The sequence below is a fragment of the Manis javanica genome, chromosome 13 (genome assembly GCF_040802235.1).
Source record: "Manis javanica isolate MJ-LG chromosome 13, MJ_LKY, whole genome shotgun sequence".
Lineage (NCBI taxonomy): Eukaryota > Metazoa > Chordata > Mammalia > Pholidota > Manidae > Manis > Manis javanica.
In genome coordinates, this window is record NC_133168.1 from 17,130,728 (window position 1) to 17,150,464 (window position 19,737).

At 37.4% G+C, this 19,737-nt stretch overlaps 1 protein-coding gene across 3 annotated transcripts in view; it reads left to right on the top strand.

Annotated features, from left to right (window-relative positions):
- The window catches only part of RNGTT (RNA guanylyltransferase and 5'-phosphatase), a 262,720-nt gene that overhangs the window by 17,495 nt on the left and 225,488 nt on the right, over positions 1 to 19,737 (top strand). For all 3 annotated transcript variants that reach the window (XM_037013987.2, XM_037013991.2, XM_037013982.2), the window contains exons 5-6: positions 2,104 to 2,179; positions 3,435 to 3,675. In XM_037013987.2, the coding sequence (XP_036869882.1) occupies positions 2,104 to 2,179; positions 3,435 to 3,675 (317 nt within the window). The remainder of the gene's footprint in view (positions 1 to 2,103; positions 2,180 to 3,434; positions 3,676 to 19,737) is intronic.

The following is a 19,737-nucleotide window of genomic DNA, read 5'->3' on the forward strand; positions in this document are numbered from 1 at the left end:
CTTTCTTTTTAGTGGTTGGAAGAATTAAGTTTTAGTTTCTTAGTAAGTTTGCTGATGACAATACAGTATTCTTGACTATATCACTATATTATATATAAGATCTCTATTAGTGTGTATTAGTAATAATCACCATATTCTCTGTTTTTATGAGTTTGGCTTTTTTAGATTCCACATATTAGTAGTATCATATAGTACTTGTCTTTTGCTGTCTGACTTATCTCATTTAGCATAATGTGGTCAAGGTCATCTGTTTTGTCTCAAATGGCAGGATGTCTTTCTCATGGCTCAATAATATTCCATCTTTGCATGCACCACATCTTTATTACCCATTCACCAGTTGATGGGACTTAGGTTACTTGCATATCTTGGCTATTGTGAAGAATGCTTCCATGGACGTAGGAATGCATATATCTCTTCAGTATCCTATTTTTATTTCCATTGGGTATATACTCAGAAGTAGGATTGCTATTTTTAACTTTTTAGGGAACCTCCATAATGTTTTCCACAGTGGTTGAACCAATGTACATTCCTATCAACAGTGCAGAAGGGTTTCTTTGTCTCCACATTTCACCAACATTTAACTCATCTTGACGGTAGCCATTTTAAGAGGTGTGAAGTGATATCTCACTGTGGTTTTGATTTGCATTTCCCCAATGATTAGTGATGTTGAGCCTCTTTTTATATATCTGTTGGTCATTTGGATGTCTTCTTTGGAAAAATGTCTGTTCAGATCCTCTGCCATTTTAAAATCAGATTGTTTGTATTTTTATTGTTGAGTTGGATGAGTTCTTCATATATTTTGGATATTGACCCCATATCTGATATATGGTTTGCAGACTTTTTCTCCCATTCTGTTGGTTGCCTTTTCAATTTGTTAATTGTTTCTTTTGCTGGGCAGAAGTTTTTAAGTTTGATGTAGTCCTATTTGCTGATTTTTGCTTTGTTTGTGCTTTAGGTGTCATAACCAAAAAATTGTTGCTAAGACCAATGTCAGGTAGCTTCTTCCCTACATTTTCTGTTTATCTAAGGAATCTTTTCCTACATGGAGGTTGCAAAGATTTTCTCCTGTATTTTCTTCTGGAAGTTTTGTCATTTTAATTTCTAGTTTATTTCTATATTTGATTTTGGTTACACTCTATTAAGGTGCTTTAAATATAGAGAAGAGTAGGTTTTTAACAGGTAACATGTGAAAGATAAAACTTAAATGGAAAGGATATCTTTCCATTAAGCAGAGGTAACAAGAAAAGCTTCATTTTGAAGTTTGAAGGAGAATGAGCCTGGCAGTGGTGTTGTCATGTTGATGATGTCTACCAAGGTATTTTATTACTGTTTCAAAGTAATGAAGATGATTTAAAATGCAGTAATTTTTGGAATTTATGAAGCTCATTTGCAGCTTTCCAGAATGTAGAGTAGGACCACACTGATCTTAAAAGGTCATCTGTTTTGTCTCAAATGGCAGGATGTCTTTCTCATGGCTCAATAATATTCCATCTTTGCATGCACCACATCTTTATTACCCATTCACCAGTTGATGGGACTTAGGTTACTTGCATATCTTGGCTATTGTGAAGAATGCTTCCATTCTTTCAGGATCTTAAAAGATCCTGAAAAAAGATTTAAGAAAACTACATTTCATTTTCTCAGCAGGTTTTTCTTCTAAAAGCTTATTTTGAAAGATTGTAGCTAATGTAAAGATACAGTCAGTTGGTTTCTAGAGAACTTCAAAGTAGTTTTATTTTTATTATACTGTGTATCTGTATTCAGTCAAGTGTCCCATGTGCTTGTGTGTCCTTTAGGGTTGTCTGTTGAAATTTAAAATGCTTGGAATCTTAGTTTTAAAAGAAATCTTTAGACCTTAGAGACAATTTATAACCAATAAATCAATATATGTTACATTTAAACATCTAGCTGGGGCTATAAATTAGATTTTAAGCAATTTAATCTGTAAAGTTACTAATAGCTATAAGATGGGGCTAAGTTAACAAAATGTAGTTATTTTATAAAATGACTGAAATATTTTGATTGCAGGCCTAGAATTTTGAGGTAAAATGTGGTCTCTGAAGTGATGTATTAATTTTAAGCCAAAGCTACTTTATTTTTTAGGTGTTCATTGTACCCATGGTTTCAACCGCACTGGTTTCCTCATATGTGCCTTTTTGGTGGAGAAAATGGATTGGAGGTATTTGTTTCTTGCTATAATGGAATAAGACTATTTAGTAATTAATAAAAACTTTATTGATTTCTTTTTGGCCTTTAGCATTTTATATCACCAAATATTTGGCAAAGTCATAATTAATGTAATTTGGAGTAATTTGATTTTGGAATTGGTTAATCTTTAGAGTGCTATTCATTGCCTGGCATTTTGAACTAAATAGCTCTTCATTTGAGTGCTTATGGATTCCATGCACTATTTCTTCTCTATGTATTTTCTTCCCTAATTTCTATCCATGTGTTTTCTTCTATAGAGTTTTTCTATATCTTATAGAATTGTCAGACAAGTTCTACCAATATATTGTTTTTATATTCACCTTTAGAACTTACATTGATGGTGGTCTTTTCATTTTTAATGGTACCTTTTTTATAGCTTTTGAGTACTGGTAAAAACTGATGATGTTGTATGGAGGAGATATTTTTGGAGATACTATATTTAAATAGATATATTCTGTTTAAACCAATCAGCATGTCTTTATTGAGCACCTGTTAATTGTGAAGTACCTTTTTAGATCCTGAGAGATTAGAACCCTAGTTACCTAGTATTCCTGAGAGAGTGGGATATTACTAACTGAATTCCCTATTTACTGATTGAGGGTCATTATTTTTGTTTTAAAGCCTGTCACACAGTAGGTCCTTCTCAGAAAATCAATCAGCTGAAGTACACATCCGATGGTGTATTTCCCTGTGGGCACATCCTCAGTGGTTCTCTGCTGCAGGCACATCTGGCTGTGCATTGCTGGGCCTTCCACTGCTCTGCCCAGCTGTAGACCCCTGTGTCAGACTCTGCCTGCGCTTAGCCTCTCCCAGACGACCTATGTTCTTATTGCCTGGGTCTACTGAAAGTTCCTGAAAAATGAGCATGCTTTTACTTTTATTCATATTGCAACTCACAAATTTTTTGTCTGATGTTTTCCCCTAGAGTCAGACCTCAATCTTCAAGGCTTCATTTAAATTCTCAGACTCTACCCAGGTCTCTTCTATGCACTCATTGCATTTACCTTTAAAGTTTAGGAGTTATCAATGTACCTTATGTTAAAACTGTTTCAGAATGAATTTGTCCCTTAATAGATCGAATGCCTTGAGAGTGGGGACTGTGATTTGTCCATTTCGTAAACCTCTGTTATACTTCATGTGGTGCCTTAAATATGCTAAGTGACTTTTGATAACTCTGCAGAATCGGTGAGTAGTGAGGAAACTGCATGGTGTGTTGTTTTCCATAGTATTGAAGCAGCAGTTGCTACTTTTGCTCAAGCCAGACCACCAGGAATTTATAAGGGTGACTACTTGAAAGAACTTTTTCGTCGCTATGGTGATATAGAGGAAGCACCACCCCCACCTCTATTGCCAGATTGGTGTTTTGAGGATGATGAAGATGAAGATGAGGATGAGGATATAAAAAAGGAATCAGAACCTGGGTCAAGTGCCTCCTTTGGCAAAAGGAGAAAAGAACGATTAAAACTGGTAATGTTCAAAAATACTATTATAGTCTTTACCTTTTTCTTCTGTGGGCTTATTGAGATGTATGAAAATGGAATGTTGCCTATGTTGGTTTAGCCACAAGTTTCATTGTGGCTCTTTCTAAGGATTCTTGATAGCTGAGAGTCTTTACCTTTCTATGAAAAAAGCTTCAGTTATGTTAATTAATCCTGCTTTTTGTTTCTTCTGTAAACCACATAACTCTTAGATGTTAGATTGAGAATTTCTTTGCAAAGTATTGTGAGATTCCAACTAAATATCTAGTGAAATTTTTTACTAATGTTTTACACAATTGTCACATAGTTAAAATAACATTACATAAAAATTCTGTTCCTTTCCCTGGGTGGTATTTTCGTATTTTCTGTATGGTTAAACTTTAGAGAAGACTCTTACTTTTACGGACAACTCTCATTAATCTTCCAGAAGTAGAGGGCCTAACAAAAACATTAGGAGTTATCATAGGAGAGAGATTGAGAAGAAAAAACTGGTTGTACTTATAGATACACAAGTATATGGTATAGACCAATGAGGAAGGTTAGAGACAGTGTTAATTAGTGTTAATGAAATTAATAATTAAGGTGTTTGGGTATCATGATGGAGTAGTGAGTATTATAACTCATTAGTAGGCAGTGATTAACAGGCAAGTTTTATGTAAACCATATAATATAGTTATTTTGGGCTTTAAAAAAAGTGTCTTTGAAAAGTATTGTTTTAATATGCACTTACACGTCTCAAGCTTCAAGACCCTAAGACCACTGAAAAGTTAAATTGCTTTCACAAATAGAAATGATTTCAGTAACTTGTTGTTCATTTAGTGTAACTCATTAGTTCCTAGATTTAGACATCTGGAATCATTAAATCATATACCTAGAGTAACAATCACATTCTAAAGAAAGTCTAATAGCTTAACGTAACATAATATATAGATGGTTACCCTCTTATGATAGCATTTTTGTAAAGGAATTTAGCTATATATTTTTAAGACTAACATCATGAGCATATGCTTAGTGTGTTTTGAATCACGATAAAGTATTTGAGTGTGTAAGAGCATAAAGCAAAGTTACCATTCTGCAAAGTGGTATAAAGCTTGGAGGTTTTGTTCTTTTGCCAGCAGAAAGGGTCTTTTTTTTTTTTAATAAAGTATCATTGTGATACAATATTATGATGGTTTCACATAAACAACACAGTGGTTTCAAGATTCGCCCATATTATCAAGTCCTTACCCGCTCTGTTGTGGTCACTGTCTATAAGCATATTAATATGTTATAGAGTCATTAATTGTCTTCTCCATGCTGAACTGCCTTCCCTGTGACCTACCTATACTGTAATTGTGAATTACAGGGCCCCTTAATTCCCTTCTCCCTCCCTATGCACCTCCCAACCCCTCCCCTTTGGTAACCACTGTTCCCTTCTCAGTGTCTGCAAATCCACTGCTATTTTATTCCTTCAGTTTTGCTTTTGTTTTTATACTCCACAAGTGAGTGAAATGATTTGATATTTGTCTTTCTCCGCCTGGCTTATTTCACTGAGCATAATACCTCTAGCTCCATCCATGTTGTTGCAAATGGGAGGATTTCTTATGGATGAATAATATTCCATTGTATATATGTACCACATTTTCTTTATCCATTTGTCTATTGATGGACACTTACATTGCTTCATATTTTGGCTATTGTAAATAGTACAGTGATAAACATAAGGGTGCATATATTTTTCAAATCATGGATCTTGTTTTCTTTGGGTAAATTCCTAGGAGTGGAATTACTGGGTGTCAGTCTGGGGAAAGGAAATCCCAGGGCAAAATACCCCTAAAAACTAAAATCAGTCAAAGGGAGAAATAAAGTTTAAAACCCATTTATTTCTCACAAACTGCAGTCCCAGTCTGTCTTTCTTCTCTGCTCTAGCAGCAACCACCAGTCCTCCCCCTCACCTCTCAAGTACAGATAAGCCCTCTGTTACCCAGGTAATCATCCATTGATATGGGGATGAACTTCTCCACTTCAGAGGAAAGATCCAAATGCACTAAAGCCAGGTGAGATATTCTGAAAATGTTTCAATTTTACCCACAATCCACCCTTCCAGAAATCTCGCCTTGCAATTTGCTTGATCCCCCTCTTCTGACCAATCTAGTAACATGCAATAGCAACAGCAATAAAATCTTGATAATCCTCAAGCCAGAGGATTCAGCCAATGCAGATCAAGTAAATGTACTTTACAGCACAATCTCTCACTAAGCACAAAATACGTTTCTACACTTGTTTACTCATTCCTAATAGTCATGCTAGATTGCTCACAAAACTTTTACTGAACATTAGACAAAGTCAAGCCTCTCTTTAAACATTATTTTCTTGACAACAGCAACATAATCATTCTCAAGCCAGAGAATTTAACTAGGTTACTTTAGAGCACAATCTCTCACTAAGCACAAAAATACATTTCTACATTTGTTTACTCATTCCTAACAATCATGCTAGATGGCTCACAAAACTTTTACCAGACATTAGACAAAGTCAAGCCTCTCTTTAAACATTATTTTCTTAACAGCAACACAATCATGATTCTCAAGCCAGAGGATTCAGCTAGGTTCAAAGTCCCATGCAGATTAAGTCCAAAACTCGTCCATTCCAGCCATCATGCGGCAGCTGCAGCCAGGGGGCGCATCCAGGACACAAAGACTGTAGAAGCAAGTAACCGTGATTGTCGGGGGCCAATTTGCACAGAAGGCCAGCTTCCAGGCCTTTTTCCCAAGGTGCCAGAAGAGTCAGCCATTGCTGATCCGTGTGTTGAAATGTCCAGGGCCACGTCCATTTTACTCCTAATTGCTGCACTCATACTTGCAACACATGTCCAATAAAGTGGGTGCCTCGATTGCTCTCAGTAACCGGCGACTGATCATAGGCTGCAGAGAGATGCTCTAGGCCCCTCTTGGTGGTTTGCTGATCTGCACAACGTGCAGGGCACTCCTTCCGGGCTTGGCTGACTTCTTCAAAGGTGAAAGACAAGCCCCACCGACAGGCCCACATTGTCTTTTGCCCCACGTGCAACAAACACTGATGTAGCCATAGGGCTACATCAGAGGCAGGCTTTCTTTCCAGCTAGCGCATCTGGGCCAATGTGTCTGCTTCATCATTCCCTGGGGATGCCAAAGGCAAGTGGCCAGTCACATGATATATGGTAGGTTTCTGTGCCATGCCACTCCGTGGCCTTTGGGTCCAGTCTCGCACCCACCTCACAATGGGATAGGTAGTTATCACCTTTGTTGGAGCTGTTCCAGTGATGGGCTCTGTAGTCAGCAAGCTGTGGTACACAGCAGCCAGTTGCTTCTCTACCAAGGTGACCCTGACCTCTGCTCCTTTCCATGGTTGTGGCCAGGCTCCAGCCGGCAGCAGAAGCAGCAGCAGTGGCAGAAGTAGTAGCCTTAGGCTCGGGCCACAGGCCGGGGTCGGCATGGCCAGCAGTGGTGGTGGTGCCTCCATGACCACATGAGTGTAGACACATGTCCCGCGGCGCGAGTGCCACTTCTCCCCATCATTTCTAGGGGCGGCCCTCCCAAAGGTGGCACCCATTATGACAGATTTTGGGTTCACAGGAATCCTGCCAATACTACGCCAATTGTCAGTCCGGGGAAAGGAAATCCTGGGGCTAAATACCCCTAAAAACCAAAATCAGTCAAAGGGAGAAATAAAGTTTAAAACCCATTTATTTCTCACAAACTGCAGTCCCAGTCTGTCTTTCTTCTCTGCTCTAGCAGCAACCACCGGTCCTCCCCCTCACCTCTCAGGTACAGATAAGCCCTCTGTTACCCAGGTAATCATCCATTGATATGGAGATGAACTTCTCCACCTCTGAGGAAAGATCCAAATGCACTAAAGCCAGGCGAGATATTCTGGAAATGTTTCAATTTTACCCACACTGGGTCAAATGGTATTTCTATTTTTAGTTTTTTGAGAAACCTCCATACTGCTTTCCACAGCGGTTGTACCACTTTACATTCCCACCAACAGTGTAGGAGGGTTCCCCTTTCTCTGCATCATCACCACCATTATGTGTTTCTTGTCTTTTGTATATTGGCCATCCTAACTGGTGTGAGGTGATATCTCATTGCAGTTTTAATTTTCGTTTCCCTGATGATCAATGATCTGCAGTATCTTCACAGGTGCTTGCTGGCCATCCATATTTCTTCTTTGGAGAAGTGTTTGTTCAGATCACCTGCTGATTTTTTAATCGGGTTATTTGTTTTTTGAGTGTTAAGGCATGTGAGTTCTTTATATATTTTGGGTGTTAACCCATTATTAGATAAATTTTTTATATATATATTTATATATGAATATATATTTACATATGAATATATTTATATATGAATATAAAAGTGTATTCTCCCATGCTGTAGGTTGCCTTTTCTGCTGATGGTGTCCTTTGCTGTATAGAAGAAGCCTTTTAGTTTGATGTAGTCCCACTTGTTCATTTTTGATTTTGTATTCCTTGCCCAAGGAGATGTATTCATAAAAAAGTTGCTCATGTTTACCTTCAAGAGATTTTTGCCTATGTTTTCTCCTAAGAGTTTTATGGTTTCATGGCTTACATTCAGGTCTTTGATCCATTTCGAGTTTACTTTTATGTATGGTGTTAGACAATTACCCAGTTTCATTCTCTTACATGCAGTTGTCCAGTTTTCCCAGCACTAGTAGTTGTTGAAGAGGCTTTTCCCCATTGCATATTCATGGCTCCTTTATCAAATATTAATTGACTGTGTATGTGTGGATTTATATTTGGGCTGTCTGTTCAGTTCCATTGATCTGTGGGTCTGTTCTTGTGCCAATATCAAATTGTTTTGACTACTGTGGCTTTGTAGTTGAGTTTGAAGTTGGGGAGCATAATTCCCCCAGCTTTTTATTCTTTCTCATGATTGCTTTGGCTATTTGGGATTTTTTGTGGTTCCATATAAATTTTAGAATTATTTGTTCTAGTTCATTGAAGAATGCCATTGGTGTTTTGATAGGGATTGCATTGACTCTGTAGACTGCTTTAGGCAGGATGGCCATTTTGGTGATATTATTTCTTCCTATCCATGAGTATGAGATGTATTTACATTTATTGGCATCTTTTTAAATTTCTCTCATGAGTGTCTTATAGTTTTCAGAGCATAGCTCTTTCACATCCTTGGTTATGTTTTCCTTGGTATTTTTTTTTTGATATAATTGTATATGGAGTTGTTTTCCTGACTTCTCTTTCTTCCAATTTTTTGCTAGTATATAGGAATGCAACAGATTTCTGTGTATTAATTTTGTATCTTGGAACTTTGCTAAATTTAGTTATTTGAATAGTTTTTGGGTAGATTTCTTAGGGTTTTATACATATATTATCATGTTGTCTGCAAACAGTGACAGTTTAACTTACTCCTTACCAATCTGGATGCGTTTTATTTCTTTGTGTTGTCTGATTACCATGGCTAGGACTTCCAGTACTATGTTGAATAAAAATAGTGAGAGTGGACATCCTTGTCTTTTTCCCAATCTTAGAGGAAAAGCTTTCACTTTTCACTGTTAAGTATGATATTGGCTGTTGGTTTATCATATATGGCCTTTATTATATTGAAGTACTTACCCTCTATACCCATTTTGTTGAGAGTTTTTATCGTAAATAGATGTTGAATGTTGTCAAATGCTTTTTCAGCATCTGTTGAGATGATCATGTGAATTTTGTCCTTTTTGTTGATGTCATGTATGATATTTATTGATTTGTGAATATTATACCATCCTTGCATCTCTGGAATAAATCCCACTTAGTCATGACTGATGGATGATCCTTTTGATGTATCTTTGCTAATGTTTTGTTGAGTATTTTTGCATGGATATTGATCTGTAATTTTCTTTTTTTGTTGTGTCTTTACCTGGTTTTGGTATTAGAGTGATTCTGACCCCATAGAATGAGTTTGTATGTATTCCCTCCTCTTCTACTTTTTGGAATACTTTAGAATGGTATTAGCTCTTCTTTATATGTTAGATAAAATTCAGCTGTGAATCCATCTGTATTGGGCTGTTGTTTTCATTTGTCTCCATATACTGCTTGATCTTTGTTTTCATTTGGTTATTGGTCCATTGATTATTTAGGAGCATTTTGTTAAGCCTCCATGTGTTTGTGGGCTTTTTTGTTTTCTTTGAATTATTTATTTCTAGTTTCATACCTTTGTGGTCTCAGAAGCTGGTTGGTACAATTTCAGTGTTTTTGAATTTATTTATGTTCTTTTTATGGCCTAGGTATGTGATCTATTCTGGAAAATGTTCCATGTACACTTGAGAAGAATGTGTATCCTGCTGCTTTTGGGTGGAGTGTTCTGTGTATGTCAGTCAGGTCCATCTGTTCTAGTATATTGTTCACTGCCTCTGTTTCCTTACTTATTTTCTGTCTGGTTGATCTGTCCTTTGGAGTGAGTGTTGTGTTGAAGTCTCCTACAATGAATGCATTGCATTCTGTTTCCCCTTTTAATTCTGTTAGTGTTTGTTTCACATATTTAGGTGCTCCTATGTTGGGTTCATATATATTTATAATGGTTATATCCTCTTGTTGGACTGGCCCCTTTATCATTATGTAATGCCCTTCTTTGTCTCTTGTTACTTTCTTTGTTTTGAAATGTTTTGTCTGATACAATTACTGCTACTCCTGCTTTTTTCTCCTTGTTATTTGCATGAAATATCTTTTTCTATCCCTTTGCTTTTAGCCTGTGTATGTCTTTGATTTTGAAGTGAGTCTCTTGTAGGCAGCATACAGATGGGTATTGTTTTTAAATCCATTTTGCCACTCTGTGTCTTTTGATTGGTGACTTTGGTCCATTTACATTTAAGGTGATTATTGATAGATATGTACTTATTGCTACTGTAGGCTTTAGATTTGTGGTTACCAAAGGTTCAAGGGTACTTTCCTTTCTATCTGACAGTCTGTCTTAAATTGTGGGATGCTCTATTTCAAACAGTCTAAAGGCACTTTTTTTTCTCCCCCTTCTTCCTTCTCCTCCACATTTTATCTATTAGGTGTGATATTCTGCCCTCTTCTTGTATTCCTTGGCTAACTGTGAGTAGTTGATTTAATTTTGTGTTTGCTTAGTAATGAATTGGTCTACTACCTTTACTGTGGGTTTATTTTTTCTGGTGATAGCTATTTAGCCTTAGGAACATTTATATCTAGAACAGTTCTTTAACAGCTCTTGTAGAAATGATTTAGTGATGGTGAATTTCCTCAACCTTTGCTTATTTGGAAATTGTTTAATCCCTCCTTCAAATTTAAATGATAATATTTCTGGGAAGAGTATTCTTGGTTTGAGGCTCTCCTGTTTCATTACATTGAATATATCATGCCACTCCCTTCTGGCCTGTAGGGTTTCTGGTGAGAAGTCTGATGACAGCCTGATGGAGTTTCCTTTATAAGTGATCTTTTTCTCTCTCTGTTTGCTTTCAATACTCTCTCCTTGTCCTTGATCTTTCCTATTTTAATTATTCTATGTCTTGGTGTTGTCTTCTTAGGGTTCTTTGTGTTGGGAGACCTCTGCACTTCATCACCTGAGTGACTATTTCCTTCCCCAGATTTGGGAATTTTTCAGCAATTATTTCCTCAAGGACTTTCTATCCTTTCTCCCTCTTTGTCTTCTGGTACTGCTATAATGTGAATATTGTTCCACTTGAATTGGTTGCACAGTTCTCTTAATATTCTTTCATTCCTAGAGATCACTTTTTCTCTCTGTGACTCAGCTTCTTTGTTTTCCTGTTCTCTAATTTGTATTTCTTTCACTATCTCCTCTACCTCATTGAATCTGCTTTTAAATTCCTCCATTGTAGGTTTCATTTCAGATACTGTATTTTTCAAAGTTTCTATCTCTTTGTTGAAGTCGTCCCTGAGATCTTGAATATTTTTCTGTAGCTCCATGAGCATGTTCATGACTTTTTTTTGAAATCTTTGTCAAGAATATTTGTGATTTCAGTTTCACTAAGCCCTCTTTGTGGCATTTTTTTCTTATAATTTTGTTTGGACCAAATTCTTTTGCACTTCATTTTTTTAGTGTTTCTTATGGAAACATAGCTATGTGTGGGTGGTACCTTCTATTGCCCAGAAGCTCAGTTTCTTGTGTGGGAGTCACAGTTGTTGACATGCAGTGGATGTGGCACCTGTCTGTCTTGCTTTTAGGTATTGAATTCAGGGCTGTCAGCTGATCTTGCAAGCAGGGAGGATACTCTCTGGAGCCACCATGGGAGGGGCTGCCCTCCCTTCAGCCTTCCACAGTATAGGGGCCACAGGTGAGCTGAATGGGCACCTGCTTGGAGGAAAGAGCTCAGCTGGGAGGGTTTCCTTCCTTCTTGGCTGTAATGCCTGCTTTCACTGACAGGTCAAGTGGGTCATGTGTGCAGGGAGGAGCCTCTGTGCTACTCCCTTGTGGGTACCATGGGCAGGGCCACCCTCTGGCAGGCTGAGTGGGACTGGTGCCTGCCTCGAGTAAGGAGCGGCAGGCTGCATTCCACAGTGGGGGGCCTTGGGGCTGCACTGCCAGCCAGAGGAATGGAGCATCTGAAGCTGCTGCGAGTTCCCAACCTGCTGGGCTGAGTATGCCAGGTAGGTTTTGTCCACCTGCCCTTTCTCCTGAGCAGAGAGCTGTGTGTAATCTTTGCCCCTTTAGTCCATCTCTCACTGCTGCGAAGGCCTTCAAACTGCCTGCCTTTATTTTTTCTCAGGGAGGCTGGTAGTACATACCTGTTCTTCACAAGTGGCTAGAATCTCTGCCTCTCTGCGTGTTCTACCTATCTTTGCTTTCCAGCCCCACCAATCTCCAGAGCACCATGTAATGTGGGTTTGTGCTCCTGGAGAAGTTCCCCAGGGCCAGGTTTTCAGAGGCCATGAGCTTCTGTTCCCTCCCTGGCCCACTCCTCTTCCTCCCGCCTGTGGGCTGGGGGTAGGGGGAGGGCTTGGTTCCCACTGGATAGTGGCTTTGCCACTTTACTCTTTTCTGTGAGGTCTTCTCTTCTTCCCCAGATGTAGGCAGTCTGTTCATCAGTCATCAGGTTGCTTTTTCAGGATTAGTTGTATTTGGTGTATTTTTGTGTTTTATGTGATTTTGGGAGGAGGTTTCTGCCTTCTCATACTGCCATCTTTTTCCCCACTGATAAAGTGTCTTAAAAATGACATTTCTCTTACAATTCCAAATACCATTAATTCCATAAAATTGCAAATAAGTTCCAGTAGCATTTGAGAAAAGTAGCCAAGATGGGCATGTTTTTTTAGGGAATATAAATGACATTTAAAAAGAAAACCCCAAACCTAGTTTATCTTGTTTTGCCTTGTCAGTTATTAAGAGGAGTGTTTTAAAAATTCCCCATTGTGATTGAATTTTCCCATTCTCCTTATAGTTCTGCCAGGTTTTGCTTTATATATTTTGAGGTGATATTAGTTGGTTTATAGAACTATGTGTAAAAGATTATTTTATCTTTACATGCCCTAACTTTCAGCATTGTATAATATCTGATATTATTATGATTGTTAGAAGCATTCATTTGGATAGTGTTTGTATGGAATATCTTTTCTCTGTCATTTTACTTTCAACCTTTATCAGTTATTTGTAATGTTTTGTATTAGAATCATGTTGTTGGATTTTACTTAACAAGTCAACAGTTTTTGCCATATTGGAATATCAGTCCATGCACATTTAGATACAATTAGATTTAAGCTATGTCTTAGTATTTTTTTTGACCCCACTTGGTCTATGTTACTTTTTATCTTCCTTTTGTGTCTTCTTTATGTTTAGTTTTATTATTCCGTTACCCCAACTGATTCCCTGTTAGTTACTCATTCCTTTTAATGGTTAACTAAAATTTCAGTATGTATCATTGACTTGTTGAAAGTCTGGTATAAATACTTTTGCCACTTTTCAGACAATGCAAGAATCTTAAAATATTTGATGCCATTTACCTCTTCCTGCCCTTTTAGTACTGTATATTTTAAATATATATATATTTTAAGCTTCCTAAGATATCATTATTATTTATCAGTTAATTATGTGATATACTTACATATTTTTTGTTTCTTGTGCTCCTCATTTTTTTGTCTTTTTGCTGTTCCATTTGGATAGTTTTCCTTTTAATGTAAGAGCTGGTGGTGTTTTCTTTAATGTGGGTCTACTGTGACATACTCTGTCAGTGTTTGTATGAAAAGTCTGCTTTTGCTGTTGTTTTGAAGAATGTTTGTTCTGGGTATAGATTTCTGGGCTGGTACTTTGAAGATAATATTACATAATCTTCCTGTATTTCTGTTGGGAAGTTGCTTCTTTGAAGGTAATTTGTTTACTATTATTATTGAAGGTAATTTCTTTACTATTATTATTATTATTTTTTGACTTTCAACAGTTTTACTGTGATGTTTCTACTTGTGGTTTTCTTTGTATTTGTGCTACTTCCTATTTACAGTGATTCTTGAATCTGTGGTTGGATTTTTTTTTTTTTTAGTTCAAAGTTTTAGGAAGTTCTTGGCCATTATATCTTCAAGTATTGTTTCAGATCCATAGATCCATTCTTTCTCTCTTCTCCTTCTGGGACTTAACCAATAAACATCTTTTTAAATGTCTTTCATGTTCTGTTCTGTATTTTCCATCCTTTCATTTCATTTTTCAGTCTGAATATTTTCTTCTGACCCATCTGACTTATAGATAGGTTGCTTGCTCCTTTGAATTGACATCTCGGATCATCTCTTTGCGTAAAACTGTTCATGCATTTTCTTCATTACTGAAATATCCTTATTACACATTACATACATGCTTCCTTACTCTTTTTACACACATACATCCCTCTGACTTATAAATTGTCTCCCATCTCCTGTAATAATTTACTCAGTTTTTATCTAACTGACCACTCATTCCTTTTGCGCTATTTGTGATAGCCATACAGATTTCTATTTTAAGTCTGTTTATCTAGACTTAAAGTAGATTTTGTTTAGGTAGATTCTGTTAATGAAATATACTTCTGCATGTTAGACATATATTTTCTTCTTTCTGCCTTTGAGTTTTCTTTATTCCCATAGACTAAAAATTGAAATTTGTTAAAAAGTGAAAATAAATGTCATTGACTTTAAAACTCAATTATGGTGTGTTTGAAAGTAGTTCCAGACTCAAGACATTACTGTTTATATTTATGGTTAGTGATCTTTCTTTGAATTATTACATAATTTTGATTGTTATTATTTTATCAGGATAAACTTGTAAAAACAATAAACAAAATTAAGTTTTACTTAAAGTTACTAAATATTATTTGTGTATAAGGTACCTAATGCTTACTATTTTTATTGGACTTATTCCTACCTTTCTTTTTACTTAATTATTGCAGAAGACAATAGGAGAATATAAAAGTAAAAAAACAAATTGATGCTTTGTAGAATAGGGTAAGGAAGAAGAAACATAAATGGATGACAGATATTTACTAGATAGTTGCAATTATCTTTTGTAAATAAATCTCAACAGAAATGGACTGTCCTGAGGCTCAATATTTATTTGTTCTGTTAAATTAAAAAATATTTAGCTTGTTCCACTGCATACATTTTTTTATTCCTCAAATTATATATTTAAGTATCATTGATACACAATCTTACATTGGTTTCAAATACACAATACAGTGGTTCAGTATTTACCCATATTATAAAGTCCTCACCACCTCCAGTTCAGTCACTGTCTATCAACTTAGTAAGATGTTACAGAATCACTGACTATATTCTCCATACTGTACGATCATCTCTGTGACCAAGCTATATTGTGATTGTGAATTATTGTGCCTCTTAATCCCCTTCCTCTCCTCTCCAGCCCTTCTTTTTTGGTAACCACTAGTCCCTTCTCAGTGTCTATGAGTCTCTACTGCTATTTTGTTCCTTCTGTTTTGCTTTATTATATTCCAGAAATAAGTGAAATCATTTGCTATTTGTCTTTCCCTGCCTTGCTTATTTCACTGAGCATAATACCCTCTAGATCTATCCATGTCATTGCAAATAGAAGGATTTCTTTTCTTTTTATGGCTGAATAATATTCCATTTTGTTTGTGTACTATATCTTCTTTATCCATTCATCTATTGATGGACACTTAGGTGCTTCCATGTGTTGGCTATTGAAAATAGTCAACTGCATAGATTTTTAACAATACTTATGTAGCAGAGGTGGGTGGGGGGGAACATTGTGGTATGAGAAGTGAGACAGAAACCTTCCACCAAATCTGCATAAAGTAAGAAAAATACAGCAAAAACAACTAATCCTGAAACAGCGACCTGTAAGAAGACTGCTACTGACTGCCTATATCTGGGGAAAACCTCACAGAAAAGTGGCAAAGATGATACCCAGTGGGACCCATGCCCTTTCCCCTCCCCAGCTCAGAGGCATGAGGAAGAGAAATGGAGCAGGGAGGGAGTAGATGCCAAGGACTGCTAAACACCCACCCCTGGAGATCTGCTCTGGGAGCATGAACCCACATTACATGGTGCTGTGGAGATTAGAGGAGTTGGAAAGCAAAGACAGGTGGAATACTCAGAGAGACAGAGTCCAGCCAACTGTGGAGAACAGGTACCACAAACTGGCTGCTCCGGGACAAAAGAAAGGTGGGCATGTTGAAAGACTTCCCAACAGTGAGAGGGCTGCTAAAGGAGCAAGAATTACACAGAGCTTGGTGCTCAGGAGAACGAACAGATGGACAAAATCATCTTGGCACACTAAGCCCTGCAGGTTGGGAACTATCAGGAGCTTCAGGTGCTCCATCCCCTGGGTGGCAATGCAGCCCTGAGGCTCCCCCACTGTGGTATGCAGCCTGCTGAGCCTTCCTCCTGGCCAGCACCATTCCACTCACCTGGTGCCTCTGCTATTATGCCAGACCAGCTGGAGGGCAGCCCCGCTTATGGCAGCTATGGGTGTAGCACAGAGCTGCTCCCTGTGCAACTGGTCAACTGGCCCTGGCAGTGGAGGCAGGCTTTGCAGCCAGGAAGCAGGGGAGACCTCTTTCCTCCCCATATGCACCAGTGCTGCACACCTGGAACTCTGACCATTGCTCCAGGTGCTGGGCAGCTCCAGAGAGCAGAGCTTCTGGGCACTAGAGGGCACTGCCTACACAAAGGTATTCTATAGGAGTCACTGGAAATATGAAACAGCAAAAGAATCGGGTAAAACCTGAAATCCCTCACCCAGAAAGAGGGATAAGTGATACTGAAATCACAAATATTCTTGATAAAGATTTCAAAGTAAAAATCATAAACATGCTCATGCTTGGAGCTAAAGAAAAATATTCAAGGTCTCAGGGAGGACTTCAACAAAGAGAGAGAAACTTTGAAAAAAACAGTATCTGAAATGAAACATACAACGGAGGGATTTAAAAGCAAATTAGATAAGGTTGAGGAGATGATAAGTGAAATATAAATTAGAGAACAGGAAAACAAAAGCTGAGGCACAGAGAGAAAAAAGGATCTCTAGGAATGAAAGAATAATAAGAGAACCGTGTAACCAATCCAAAAAAACCAATATTTGCATCATATGGTGACCAGAAGATAAAGAAGAGAGAAAAAAGGGTAGAAAGTCTCTTTGAGGAAATAATTGCTGAAAACTTCCCCAATTTGGGGAGGGAAATAGTCTCACAGGTCATGGAAGTGCACAGATCTCTCATCACAAGGGACTCTAGAAGACAACACCGAGACATATAATTAAAATGGCAAAATCAAGCCTAAGGACAGACTTTTAAAAGCAGCCAGAGAGAGAAAAAAAAATACAAAGGAAAATCTAGCAGGCTATCATCAGACTTCTCAGCAGAAACCTTACAGGCCAGAAGGGAGTGGCACGATAGATTTAATGCAATTAAATAGAAGGGCCGCGAACCAAGAATACTCTTCCCAGCAAGATTATCATTTAAATTTGAAGGAAGGATTAAACAATTTCCAGATAAGCAAAAATTGAGGGAATTTATCTCCCAGAAAGCATCTCTAGAGTGTATTTTAAAGGGACTGCTATAGATGGAAGTGCTCCTAAGGCTAAATAGTTGTCTCCAGAGAAAATAAAACCACAGTAAAGGAAGTAGACCAATTAATTACTAATCAAATGCAAAATTAAATCAGCTACCCCCAAAGTGAGTCAAGAGATACTCAAAGAGTACAGAATATGACACCTAATATATAAAAACTGGAGGAGGAAGAAGAATAAGAAAAAAAACTCCATTAAATTGTGTTTGAAATAGTGTAATAAGTGAGTTAAGTTAGACTGTTAGATAGTAAAGAAGCTGCCCTTGAACCTTTGGTAACCGCAAATCTAAAGCTTACAATGGCAGTAAGTACATATTGATTGATAATCACCTTAAGTGTAAATGGACTGAATGCACCAATCAAAAGACATCAAGTTACTGAATGGGTAAGAAAACAAGATACATCTATATGCTTCCTGCAAGAGACTCACTTCAAACTGAAAGACATACACAGACTAAAAGTGAAGGCATGAAAAAAGAAATTTCATGCAAATAAAAGGGAGAAAAGAGCAGGAGTAGCAGTACTCGTATCAGACAAAATAGATTTCAAAACAAAGAAAATAATAAGACAGAAGGAAATTACATAATAATAAAGGGATCAGTCCAACAAGAGGATTTAGCCATTATAAATATCTATGCACCCAACATAGGAGCACCTAAATATGTGAAACATATACTAACAGAATTTAAGGGGGAAATAAAATTCACTGCATTCATTGTAGGAGACTTCAACACAACACTCACTCCAAAGGACAGATCAACCAGACAGAAAATAAGTAAAGAGACAGAGGCACTGAATGATACATTAGAATAGATGGACCTAATGACATCTACAGAACACTCCTCCCAAAAGCAGCAGGATACACATTCTTCTCAAGTGCACATGGACCATTTTCCAGAATAGATCACATAGTAGGCCACAAAAAGAGCCTCAGTAAATTCAGAAGGAATGAAATTGTACCACCCAGCTTTTCAGAGCACAAAGGTATGAAACTAGAAATAAGTTATGCAAAGAAAACAAAAAAGCCCCCAAACACATGGAGGCTTAAGAACATGTTCTTGAATAAATAATGGATCAATAACCAAATAAAAACAGGTCAAGCAATATATGGAGACAAATGAAAACAATTTAACACCCCAAAAACTGTGGGATGCAGGAAAGGCAGTTCTAAGAGGAAGGTATATAGCTATACAGGTTTATGTCAAAAAAGAATAACAATCCCAATGAATAGTCTAAATTCACAATCAATGAAACTAGAAAAAAGAAGAATAAATGAGGCCCAAAGTCAGTAGAAGGAGGGATATAATAAAGGCCAGAGTATAAATAAATGAAATTGAGAAGAACACAAAAATAGAATCAAAGCCAGGAGTTGGTCCTTTGAAAAAATAAATAGATAACCCCCTAGCCAGACTTATCAAGTAAACAAGAGAGTGTACACACATAAAAAGAATCAGAAATGAGAAAGGAAAAATCAATATGGACACCTGCGGAGACCAGCTCCACAAACCAGCTGAACTTGAGTGGAGTAGATGAGCTTGAGGAAAATACAGTGAGGAAAATATAGAAAAAGATACAAAAAAGAGAAAACAAAGCCAGGATCAAGAGGTTCACTGCCCATGGATGTTGGACAAGTGATGCAGTTTATTTTCTGAGCAGCACTTACATACAGAAGCTCATAATGATGTCATCTCCGTTTCCAGTGATCTCACTTCTGGTGACACTGGTCCCTGGTGCCCGGGCCCTGTGATGTCATTTCTGGGGTGACCTTACATCTGGCCCTCCACATCTTCCCCTTTCTACTTTATTAAAAATAAATATAGAGATAGATATAATAGAGATTATAGAAAGTCTTCCCTTAAATATCCCATTTTTAATATAGTCCTTCCCTTAAGTTCCCATAGTGAAAGATTTTTTAAATTTCCCATAGTGAAATAGAAAAGTGGGATTATGTCACAGCCTGGTTCTCAACCTGAGCTGAGCATGGGCAGCAAAGCAGCCTTAGGAGGAGGAGACTTCTGTCAGAGATGGTGAAGATTTAGG